Consider the following 13,692-nt stretch of genomic DNA (forward strand, 5'->3'; position numbering starts at 1 on the left):
GAAGTCGGATAAATATGGGACAAACCCCACCAGGAAGTGACGCCATTTTGTCAACGCCCGTGTTACAAACAGATACAGTAGATGCGTGTTACGCGAAAAAAAATAAAAATAACATTGTCTACGGAGGCATCGCAAGGGAGGCCAGGATGCTAAGGAAACGGAAGAAAATTAGTGGGACCTAGACACGGAATAGAAGCGTGTGGATCAGGGAACAAGATGGTTCAGCAAAGGTCATCAAGATTATGAGGGAACTGAAGAAGTATACGACTGTGCATTCACAGCGGAAGTGATGGAGTCTCTGGCTTGGGTGTACTGACAACGAAGAAATCAGGTTCGATTCACTTGGACATAAATTTAACTATGGACACACATGAAGACACTAACTATGATAAAATTTATGATTGTGAAAATTATATTGAACAAGACTTGCTAATTCCTGAGGAAAATGTATGCAATTATTATACGTTACAACAATACATTGTCAAAATCAGTAAAATGCTTGATGAAGCGTTATCTATTATACACTTGAATAGTCGAAGTTTAAGGTGTAACCTAGTAAAAACTAAATAACTACTTTGTCAATTAGATGAAAACTTTAAAGTGTTTGCTATAACTGAAAGCTGGTTGAAGGATACAATATGTTCTATGTAAACAGAGTAAGTAAAAAGGGAGGGGGTGTAGCGCTCTACATTGATTTTCATTTAAAATGTTAACTTAATGAACAAAAAACAATTGCTGTGGAAAACCTGATGGAAATGATTAGTGTAGAAATAATAAATTAAATTGGTAAAATGTTGAAATCAGCCAATAATAACGCTTTGTCTTTAAAAAGAAAACAAAATAAATATACACTTTTTCATTAAGAAAATGTATAAATATATATATACAGTATATATATATATATATATATATATATATATATATATATATATATATATATATTATACACACATATAAAACATAGTTGACGTAGGGGTAGATCGTGGTTTGGTTTTTGGCTGAGACCAGGGATCTTGGGCTCGAAAAGGTTGATGACCACTGGTCTACAATATGCTTTCCTCTATATTTCCATGTTTACACATGTTCACTGATATCTTCTAGAGTCCCTTTTACGAGAGGAAAGCCCAGGATGCTCGCTGTATTCCAGCAGTCCAGAACATTCCCTCTCATCCCTCTCCCCACCCAGCTCCCGCCATCGAATCCACAGGGAGAGTTCTGTCCAAAGGGGTCCTGATGATGAGCACCACGTGGTAAATGCAACTTCTGATCTTCAATTTTTGCTGACAGTATGCTCTCTTTGCTTGGTATTATCATTTCATTATTTGCGACTTAAAGCAGATATTGTTCAAGTGTGGTACAGTGATCCCTCAGAGAATACAGCCCCTATTCCCTGAAAAAATAAACATAATTTGTAGTGTTTTCTCCTCATTATGGACTATGTTTTTCTACTCTCTCATTGTACTGTACTGATACTAAAAATCTATTAATTTTGCCTTTTACAAAACTGGTAATCTAAGTAAGTTTTTCTTTATTTTTCTTGAGCTCCTCACAAACGCCGACTTAAAGAGGAATTGCACTTTTTGGGGGGATTGTTGCCCATCATTGACAATCCCTATGTAAAAGAAGAACATCTTTCCATTTTCTGTGCATTCTAAATAGTACAAATCTGCTATTACGAGGCGGCTAACAATGTAGGTAATGAAATTAATCTATTCCACCTATAAAACACTCTAAAAAAACATCCAAAAAAGCTAACAACGCTCCATTTACATGCCGTGACCTGCATATTAACCAGGCTATAGCGACATTGTTATTGTAAGACTTAACAAAGAGGAACTACTTTACTGGTGTCGTGACGCATAGTCTTGCTCAAACTACGGTACTCCTTCGGCCCCTAGCAAGTAGCTTTAAACTAGCTAGTTTGAGCTGCTAAAACCGCTGGTTGGGACCCGCCATAAAATACAGAACAAAGAGCTTGAGCTGATTCTGCTGTATTGCCTTTGAGTTTGGAAAAGTTAAGGCTAGATTATATATCACGACTCTACCCTGTACAGTCCGTGAAAATCCACACACAACCAGTTTGAAATTATATGGCTCGCAACAAATGAAACGCAGCAAAACATAATCGCATCATCGATAGGAAGCGTTTTTATCTGAGGAGTGAGGATTATTCTGAATTTAGCAGATAAAGAAGAGCACAAGTGCTGAAAGATACAGCCATCCCATCAGTCGGCATCCCAGTGAGAGCGGACATTATAAGTCACTGTTTTTGTTGTTGTTGTCGACACTGATTTTACAGAGCACACAGCAATTAACGCTAGTGTTGCGCTCTGTAAAATCGATGTGCCCAAGAGAGAAGTTTTGATAATGCATCATCACATTACATATATACTCTAAAAATGTATATAGAACGGTATTGGAGGTTTGTGAATGGTTTTTAAAGACTTTGTAGGCGGAATAGATTGATACCTATTACCTGCAATGTTAGCTGCCTTTTGCTAGAAGTTTTTCATTATTTACAATGCACATAAAAAGGGAAATATGTGTGTTCTCGTCTCACATAAGGATTATGGATGATGGGCAAAACTTTAAAAAAGTGCATTTCCCCTTCAAAGGATATTAAAGATAAAGTTATGAACGTGGAATCAATTTGCGAGTATGCAGTTTCATGGAATATCTCTTTGTTTTATTTTGTATCGTCACTGTGACAGATGAGCAATCACAACTCAGACCCTGAAGAGGAAATATGAGGCTTGAAGAAGACAACATGACATGAATGAAGTGCCAAATGTGTGAGGACAAGAGCAGCAAACTATCAAGCCAACATCTTTATTCTAAGCTCCACTGGGAGTGCACATATCAAGTGGAACTGTAAAAATTGACTACCGTTTGTGTTCTGTGTCTGCAATTTTAGTGAGGAAAAAACCCAAACACAAATTAAAATTTGCTCTCACACCAAGTATTCATACACTGTCCAGCAGGAAAGAGTTCAATCTTATTACCAGAGTAGTAGAGAAGGACATCTGGAGGCAGCCGTATGCATTCCAATTGTACTGTAGTGTATTTGCATGAACACAGAGGCTCCAGCAATAATTTAAATATTGCAGTGTTTAGCAGGTTATCCAGATGACAAATTCGGCTGCCCTGATGCGAACATTATGTAGTCATTTCTGTTTATTACAGAGCTGAATATGACATGTGAGGGTTATTACATCGGTATTCATGTAGAGTAATACTAAAAGTGCGAGCATGTTCATTGTCTAATCAAAAACATGCTTTGGAAGGGATATACTTTTACAGTCTATGTCGCAGAATGATGAGTTCTGAATAAGCACAGGCTGTTGAAACAATGTGCACACCTCAATAACAGTAAATCTTAGTATTCTTAGTATTTTCAGATTGCAGTATGTACTGTTTACACGGAACTCAAACCTGTCACTTCATACGTTTAGGATATCAGACACACTACAATTATAAATATGAATCAGTTATTCTGCATTTGACCAAGAAAGAGGGGGCAGTTGTATAATTATGTATGTGTTAGTATGCTATTATAGTACTTTTAAAGAATTAGAATGCTACAACTCTCTTCAATCATGACGTTGGCACTAAGCTGTGCCAAGACCAGATTGGTGTGTAGTGGTGTGCATTATTGTAAACTTAACTGTAAGTGTCAGCTGTTTGATTTAATTTCTTTTTTTTTTCAAAAGAGACCTACAAAACAATAATATTATCATAAGTCATTTGGTGTTTCATGTTTTTGTTGGCTTTCCTGAAATGGCCCAAGTGGAAATACTCATTGTCACTAGTAAAGGTATTTTCATATTGACTACACAGATCATGAGAGTGTGTATTTATTTCACTGACGCAAACATGGTGACAGGAAGTAACTGTCTAAGGAAATATGAGAGTGAGAAATATAAATTTGGACTATTATTGTCACAGATGCACATGGTTGCTGTTGGTGTGACCCCATGATGCAGAGAAGGCAAGCCACGTGCAGTCAAAAGGTCATTAGAAGAAGGCCATGGAGAAGAAAAGTATTTCAGGTCGAGCAGGAACTTTGGTATCAACATAACATGGCATACAGTAGCAAATAAACCAGCACAGAAGGAGTAAACAAATTGGAACTAAACAGAACTAATTAACAATGTGGAACAAGTGTGCTGGCAGGACAAGGAACAGAAAGTAAAGGTGCTGCAAAACACATGCGTGTGATGCATAGCACCGCAAGGGCCCAGAGACCAAATAGGAAATACTACCAAAATAAGAGGACCAGGACAGAAAATGACACCAAACACAGGCAAAATAAAGAACACAATCCAAACTGGGATTATGACAATTTTCTTGGAAATGTAAGTATTTAGATGGTATTCAATGCATAACTATTTGCAGCGTCTATTTAAACTGCAATAATAATGTGTTTATTATTGAGGCCGTAGTCATGAGAGCCATGTCTATTTTGTTGTCGCTCCACGGATGTAGCTAAACAAGGAAACCAACGTACAGTATTAGGAGCCGTTGGTATTAGTATTCATCTGTATACCAATTTTCCGTACTTTTGTGTGTGTTCAAGTGGTAATAAATGTTAATTAGTTAAATAATAAAATGTTGTTTTTTTGACGATTAAAACAAAGCTGATCATGGATACAGTGCTGTCTGGTTGTTATCTTGTTTTCTTGTACTTCTGAGTCACATTTGCAAGTTTGCACTCATTTCAGTTTGTCGTAGATGTTCGCAACTTGCTCAAAGTTAAATTTTTCTAACTTTTTGATTTCTAAATTTGGAAGTGTTGAACTTGTAATCCATCCATTCATTTTCTACCGCTTGTCCCTCTTAGTGTCGCTGGAGCCTATCCCGGCTGCATTCAGGCGTAAGGTTGGGTTCACACACTAGGGCCAATTAAGTGTTGCCAATCAACCTATCTCCAGGTGCATGTCTTTGGAGGAGGGAACCCACGCACAGAGCATGCAAAGTCCACACAGAAAGACCCCGGGCCTGGGGATCGAACCCAGGACTTTCGTATTGTGAGGCACACGCACTAACCCGTGTAAAATTGCCATTACTAATCAGTAGCATGTATATGGCATATCCAATAAAAATGATCATCGAGTTGGCTTGAAAGGCGGAGCTTTACTCTCGAGCATGTTCTATTAGACATGCTTGCCACATTACCTAGAGGCAGGTACCATTTGTGTAGGAACCACCTTCTTCAATATATTTTCATGGTATTACGTCAGGTCTCCACGTGTGGGAGTATAGCATTGATTAAGTCAGAGTCATGTATAAAGAGAGTAGGGCCAACTAAACAACAAGCGCCATGACTGCTACCAAGGACGTCTGCGGCTGTGTCCGGATGAATGCAATTGTTGTTATCTTGACAACGAAATAAACCAAAATAATATGTCGAAATATAGTTCTAAACATACTCCAGGTCATACACTTGCAGTAAAACATGCTGTTATTTCGTGAAAGTATAATTTTGCAGCCATATTTGACGCACTCTGCTGCTACATTGATGCAGTGTTTCGTGACATGCAGGCAGCCTAACACGCACTCGATTGTGCAATAAACCTAAAAGAATACACAAAACGACCAAAAAAACAACTTATATACCCTCATCAGCTTTGGACCAACAGTCACTGAGAAGTTGTGACTTTTGTGTGAAGTAGTCAAGTCAAGTCAAGTCAACTTTATTTATATAGCACGTTTACGACAACTTTTAAATTGAACCAAAGTGCTTTACAGGTTAAAAAAGCATAGAGCAAAAAACAAAACAAACATAGAACATAAACAATGAATGAGCTGAACAAGATAGTGCAAAAGCAATACAGTAAAAGGGGTCGAATAAAAAGTAAAAATTTGCTAAATAATAATAATAAAAGTGCGACAAATTGAAAAATAAAACTAAAGCAAAGGGGTGATGGGTGGGGGGGGGGCGATAGAAATGGTGGCCTAGTGGGCGGACTCAGCTCAGGTCAAAGGCCAGCGAGAAGAGGTAGGTCTTAAGAAGGGTTTTGAAGACCCCCAGGCTCTGGCCTGACCTAATGTGGAGGGGAAGGCTGTTCCACAGCTTAGGGGCGGCAACGGAAAAGGCTCTGTCCCCTCTGGTCTTTAGCCTGGATCTGGGGACCGCCAACAGCAGTTGGTCAGATGACCTTAGGGCTCTAGACGAGGTATGATGATGCAGAAGCTCGGTCAGGTGTTGTGGGGCAAGACCATTTAAGGATTTAAAAACAATTAAAAGTAATTTAAAATCAATGCGGTGACGGACAGGGAGCCAGTGGAGTGAGGCAAGGACAGGGGTGATGTGCTTGCGTTTTTTTGGTGCTGGTGAGGAGACGGGCAGCCGCGTTTTGCACAAGCTGAAAACGGCAGAGTGATGCCTGATCAATGCCAGCGTACAGTGAGTTCTTATTGTTGTCTAGCCGGTGTGTGATGATGGATGATGGTGTGCATAGCAGTCTCCAGGTCGCTCTGGGAGAGATAGGCCATGGTCTTTGCTAGGGTTCTGAGATGGTAAAAGCTGGTACTAACCACTGAGCTGACCTGTTTGGTGAATTTGAAGGCACTATCGAAGATCACGCCGAGATTTCTAACGGAGGACCGGATGTTTTCACCCAGAGAACATAGAGCACTGACAAACGAGACTGGACATGTTTCGCCGAAGATGATGATCTCGGTCTTGCTCTCATTAAGGTTGAGGAAGTTAGCGCTCATCCATGCTTTAATGTCAGTCAGACAGTCAAGCAGTGGCTGAAGTGCGACCTGTCCTGTGGCCTTAAGAGGTAAGTAGATCTGAACATCATCGGCATAACAATGGAATGAGACATTGTGCTTGACCAGGATTTCACCTAAAGGTAGTATGTGCAGTAGAAAGAGTATGGGACCTAGGATTGACCGTTGAGGAACACCACAGGTAAGGGGGGCCACCTGGGTGGCTGCCTCCAATGTATCCGTAATGACTGTATGTATCACTCATTATGTATCATTCTAACTGATCTTCCTTTTTTGTAACATGGTAAGTGTAGTTTTGTAGTATTTACCCATATTTCTAAACTAACTCAAATATGATAACACTGGCGAGCAGTAGAGAATATGGAGTGAGTTTTGGTCCATAAAAATGTTTTGCTTCATTCATTATTGACGTATTTCTTGACACTTTATGTTGTATATTTTTAAATGAGATTTCCAGTTCATTTTATAATCTAATGTTACACCCAAAATGTGGTTTATTTTACTCTTTCTCTGTCTATTTGTATTTGTGTTTGACTTTCTCTTCTACTGTTACCGAATAGCATTATTTTAGTTTAACTGAGATTAAAACATAGCCTGTTTTTTTCAAACCTTCTGTTAAATGTATTAATTTATTCTGTTATTATTTGTATTAGCTTCTCTGTGTTGTCTGCTCGTGGGCCACATACTTATACATTTCAGCAGCAGTTGTTTATTTATCTTATCAGTACAATCATCTTCTCTTTTGGTACATTTTATGTAATAAATGGGAAGTTCACCCAACACCTCATAGCGAGTCAAAAACATACACACCAGATGTCTAAGTGGAAACGGGGCCCGTTTCAATGTATTGGTGGCCCGAGGGCAAAGGAGGAACCTGGGGACCAGAAATTGTAGTAAATAACGGCGTTACTAAAATGTATTTTTTCTGAACACAACTAGAAATATATTATTTAGTTAATACCTCTGAGACACTGATACAATTGATATTGGATTGTAGGCCTACATTGTACAGGTGTCATATGCTATTATTAAGTGTCCAATTATCAATAACTTTATTTATAGATGTATTTATTTATTTCTCACAAAAGTTGACCAAAAATGTCTCAGATCTTCCTGAATTAAATATGAATGAGCATTTACGCTTCCGCCATGTTTGTGACATGTGTGTTCTACGGCGTGGCGAAGTTGGTAGAGTGGCCATGCCAACAATCGGAGGGTTGCTGGTTACTGGGGTTCAATCCCCACCTTCTACCATCCTAGTCATGTCTGTTGTGTCCTTGGGCAAGACACTTCACCCCTTGCTCCTGATGGCTGCTGGTTAGCGCTTTGCATGGCAGCTCCCGCCATCAGTGTGTGAATGTGTGTGTGAATGGGTGAATGTGGAAATAGTGTCAAAGCGCTTTGAGTACCTTGAAGGTAGAAAAGCGCTATACAAGTATAACCCATTTATTATTTATTTATTTATGTAAATGTAAAGGTGACATAATTTCAGTTTTTCCTATCTATCGTTGCAACATACATACATATATATATATATATATATATATATATATATATATATATATATATATATATATATATATATATATATATATATATCAGTGACGTGCGGTGAGGTTGATGGCTGGTGAGGCACTGACTTCATCACAGTCAGATTTACAAACATATGAACCCTAAAGAGTATCTTATTCACCATTTGATTGGCAGCAGTTAACGGGTTATGTTTAAAAGCTCATACCAGCATTCTTCCCTGCTTGGCACTCAGCATCAAGGGTTGGAATTGGGGGTTATTAAATCACCAAAAATTATTCCCGGGCGCGGCGCTGCTGCTGCCCACTGCTCCCCTCACCTCCCAGGGGGTGATCAAGGGGATGGGTCAAATGCAGAGGACAAATTTCATTACCGGTACACCTAGTGTGTGTGTGACAATCATTGGTACTTTAACTTAACTTTAACTTTACACATACAAACTGTAGCACACAAAAAAGCACATTTAATTAAAAAAAACGTTATTATGGTCTTACCTTTACTTATAAAACAAGTCCATGAGCCGCTGTTGTGCTGGATTAATGCACCCCCTGACGAGAGTGTTATATCAACTAAAGCCCTCACTTAAACTTTCCACGTGCAAGATTGAATCTATTTAAAAAAGTGTAACCGAGGGTTTATAAATGTCGCCTATACTGTATGAAACTACAAAATAACAAACACGGAGGCTCCAGTTTACACGAGGACCACTTTATTTACCTTCTTTCAAAAACTTCCACTCCACTCCAACGTGTCATCACTTCCGCTCTTAGCGCCTTCAAAATAAGAGCTCAAGGCATATACTGTATAACAGCGCATTACAGGAACTTAACATCACAAAGAGGAAAGCCCATAAAAATAGGTTACAAAAGTTATTTAATAAGAAGCCAAAAAGTGCAAAAACAATAATGTTCGTGTTGGAGGAGTTGTGAATTAGGTACACCTGCAGACTGCAGGTGTACCTAATGTTGTGGCCCTGCAGTCATTCACAACTCCTCCAACACGAACATTATTGTTTTTGCACTTTTTGGCTTCTTATGAAATAACTTTTTTAAATAGATTCAATCTTGCACGTGGAAAGTTTAAGTGTAGGCTTTAGTTGATATAACACTCCCGTCAGGGGTTGCCGTGCATTGTACGGCGGGGGTGCAGGAGGCGAGCCTCAGCCAGTGCGTCTTTTGCAGGTCGCGGGGGGGGTCGCGGGGGGCACTGGAGCCTATCTCAGCTACAATCGGGCGGAAGGCGGGGTACACCCTATGTGTATATATATATATATATATATATATATATATATATATATATATACATACACACACTATACATTTTACAAGTGGTAGAAAATGGATAGATGAATATATATACATATATATATATATATACTGTATATATATATATATATATATATATATATATATATATATATATATATACGTATATATATATATATATATGTATGTATGTATGTGTGGGAAAAAAAATCACAAGACTATTTTATCTCTACAGGCCTGTTTCATGAGGGGGGGTTCCCTCAATCATCAGGACATTTTAATGGGAGCATTCACATACCATGGTTTGTATAGGGCACAGAGTGGGTGGGTACAGGCTGGCGTAGGGGCGTGGTGATTGGCTCATGTGTTACCTAGGAGGTGTTTCCGTCTGTGGCGGCATGCTGTTACAATTTCGCTGCGCTTGTTGAGGGATGACAGGTCTAGATGGTAAATAATAAACAGTTTCTCTTTCAAGCATAGGTTGCATCTTTTATTACCACTATTGTAAGGTGTGCTGGATGCAAGAATTTGCCATGTTATTGAATATTCAACATTATTGTCTTTGAGGTCCCAAATGTGTTTGCTGAGTTCTGTGGTATTCCGCAGGTTTTGGTTCCTGAAAGAAGCCTTGTGATTGTTCCATCTGGTTTTGAACTCCCCCTCGGTTAATCCTACATATGTGTCGGATGTGTTAATGTCCTTGCGTGTTACCTTAGATTGGTAGACAACTGATGTTTGTAAGCACCCCCCGTTGAGAGGGCAATCAGGTTTCTTTCGACAGTTGCAGTCTTTATTGGTTTTGGAGTCGCTCTGTCTCGGGGCCGACGGCTCATTTGCAATTGTTTTGTTGTGGTTTGAGATAATTTGTCGTATATTGTTCATACAGCTGTAGCTCAATTTAATGTTGTTCTTGTTGAATACTTTTCTTAGGGTGTTGTCTTTGGGAAAGTGTTTGTCAATCAGATTGAGGAATTTGTGTCCAATGTTAGTTGAGACGTTTTTGCTGTATGGGGGGTTGTACCAGATGATGTCGTTTCGTTTTCTGTTCTTTTTTGGCTGGTTTCCTGGTGTGGGTTCATAGGTGAGGGTGAAATTGTATCCGCTTTCATCAAGGGCTTTTTGGTACGGGGGGGTTGCTTGGTCAAATTCAGCTTTGCTAGATGACAGCATCGATAGCCTTTTATTAATTCCGGTAGGTATTCTTTTCGTGGTGGTGGGTGGTTGCTGTCATGGTGCACGTATTGGAGTGTTGTGTTGGGTTTCGTGAATGGTTGGTAGCTGTTATTTCTCAGGTTGAAAGTGACGTCAAGGAAGTTGACGGTTTGCTTGTTGGCTTCAATCGTGATCCGTAGGCCGTTCTCTTTGAAAATTTGGCATATGCGCTTCTTGGTATTCTCGCTGCTCCTTGGCGAGGCGCGACACACTGCCAGTCCGTCATCACGGTAAATACCAAGGTTCAGATTGAGGCTAGCGAGCTGGGAGAGGAGGAAACTCCCAATATATGTATTTTTTTCCCACACATACATATATTGCGCTCTACTACGGTATCGAGCACTATTTTTTGGATAACCTTATTAAGACATATATATATATATGTATATATATATATACATATATACACACACTATATATATTACAAGTGGTAGAAAATGGATATATGTATATATATATATATGTATGTGTGTGTGTGTGTGTGTGTGTGGATATGGATATATATATACATATACTGTATGTATATATATATATATATATATATATATATATATATATATATATACATACATATATATATATATACATATATATATATATATATATATATATATATATATATATATATATATATATATATATATATATATATATATACATATACAGGAGTAGGAATTAGATGGAAGTTTCATTCAGTAAAGATCTTAGATTGAATTCTGACTACCAGCATAGCAAATACACATGAAACTACTGGAAGAGCAGAACCATCATGTGAGATCCGATGGCAGCACGTGTCTGTACACGTTAACAGAAGTCAACCAGACAACCACTGCAGTGGAATACAAGCTGTAAAGTGGTTTACAATAATCATGTGTAATTTTGCAGTTTGACCTCAAACGTAACTACATATGGTAAATCACTGACGTGATTCATCTCATATGTGTGTGCATCTGACACAGAAGTGTCTGCTGCTTCAAGTACAAAGTGCTGCAGGCAAATATGAGGAGGAGCTCAGTTGTGCAAAGAGTTCTTGCACAACGGGTTCAGTGTTGACAAACGGGTAAGCAGGGACATGTGAGCAGTAGCATTAGTATGAAAAGTGATGTGATGCTGTTTGGTTGGACTGTGGGACATACCAGTGCACATGAGCGCGCACAGGCTACAACGACTGCAGGGTCATATACTGCTTGAAAATAAGGTAAGCACACATATCATCTACATTAGTGATTCTCAAAACTTCTTTCTCCAAGTAACACCATAATGACCAACATTAAAATACAGTAGCGTAGTAGGCCTAAGTATTTGTTAAAAACAAGGCACATGTAGTTCCATGTGTAGTTACAGTAATTCAATGTTTAACGGAGGTTGTGGCTTCTCATGGCCTTTAGGGCATCATTGTTACACGCAGATTTCTCTACCAATGTTCGTCTTAGTTTACATGTGAAGTGAATTATATTTATATAGCACTTTTCTCTAGTGACTCAAAGCACTTACATAGTCAAACCCGAAGTTACATTTAAACAAGTGTGGGTGGCACTGGGAGCAGGTGGGTAAAGTGCATTGCCCAAGGACACAACGGCAGTGACTAGGATGGCGGAAGCAGGGATCGAACCTGGAACCCTCAAGTTGCTGGCACGGCCACTCTACCAACCGAGCTATACCGCCCCATGTTCTGCTTGTTGATTGGCTGGGAGGCTGAAAAAGGGAGGATGTAAGCGGAGAATGTGGGAAAGATTTGGTTTCCACGCTTGTTGAGTGACAGAAACAACGGAGTAAGACAGTTCTGTTTGTCTCTTAATTTTTTGTTTTAGCGTCCACTACGGCCTACAGTAGTCAGATTGTAACGAAGGCTGATAAACCCTTGACAATGGCCGGTGTTACGTCATTACAATATTTAATTAGGTGATTTTGTTGCCGGGCAGCACGGTGGAAGAGGGGTTAGTGCATCTGCCTCACAATATGAAGGTCCTGAGTAGTCTTGGGTTCAATCCCGGGCTCGGGATCTTTCTGTGTGGAGTTTGCATGTTCTCCCCGTGACTGCGTGGGTTCCCTCCGGGTACTCCGGCTTCCTCCCACTTCTAAAAACATGCACCTGGGGATAGGTTGATTGGCAACACTAAATTGGCCCTAGTGTGTGGATGTGAGTGTGAATGTTGTCTGTCTATCTGTGTTGGCCCTGCGATGAGGCGGCGACTTGTCCAGGGTGTACCCCGCCTTCCGCCCGATTGTAGCTGAGATAGGCTCCAGCGCCCCCCGCGACTCCAAAAGGGAATAAGCGGTAAAAAATGGATGGATTTTGTTGCCGCATCACTAGATGGAGCCCTCGTACCACTAGTGGTACACGTACCACAGTTTGAGAATCACTGATCTAGATGACACTAACAAATTCTCCTTACGTATTTTTTTGCTCCATTCAGGCAATCATTTCCCATAAAATCAATTAATTTTTGAGTAATCGGTAGATAACTACAGTAACTGCCCTGTGACATCATCTACAGAACTGGAGCTCATTTTAGATAGACAGTCTGGATAAAGGCCTGTAAAACTATTATTTCGATCACTTAATTGTAGGTTTTGTCGCACTGGTCCATTGTTACTTAAAAACTGATATGGTTACCATGATGAGCAAACAGGCAATATAAAATAATCTGGAAATATAATGTGTATTGGAATTTTACACTAATTTGGACAAAAATGGTGTCTTTGCAAGATGGCTCTGATTCAAGTTCTGAGTCTGAGATCTTGCATTATTAGCCCCCAATCGCAGACTTAAACCGTATTATTTTGAGCCTGAAGCCGAAGGGGCAGGGAAGGCAAATCATGACCAGGCCATTGGCCGTGGGCACATCACTTTCTTCTTTCAGCATTATCTCAAGCATTTTGAGGAAAACATCAGTAAAAGAGGGCACACAATAGAACGCCAGCATCTTATCTTATTTTCTCATAT

The 13,692-nt window shown here is 39.5% G+C and overlaps 1 protein-coding gene across 4 annotated transcripts in view; it reads left to right on the plus strand.

The window, feature by feature from the left end:
• Positions 1-13,692, plus strand: part of uraha (urate (5-hydroxyiso-) hydrolase a) — a 133,803-nt gene that overhangs the window by 118,248 nt on the left and 1,863 nt on the right. For 2 of the 4 annotated variants that reach the window (XM_061964167.2, XM_061964168.2), the window contains one exon: positions 1,102-1,250. In XM_061964167.2, the coding sequence (XP_061820151.2) occupies positions 1,102-1,250 (149 nt within the window). Of the gene's footprint in view, positions 1-1,101; positions 1,251-6,692; positions 6,789-11,797; positions 11,944-13,692 lie in introns of those variants that run through there. The other 2 variants (XM_061964170.2, XM_061964169.2) reach the window with 2 other exon arrangements.

This window comes from Nerophis lumbriciformis, linkage group LG06 (assembly GCF_033978685.3).
Source record: "Nerophis lumbriciformis linkage group LG06, RoL_Nlum_v2.1, whole genome shotgun sequence".
NCBI lineage: Eukaryota > Metazoa > Chordata > Actinopteri > Syngnathiformes > Syngnathidae > Nerophis > Nerophis lumbriciformis.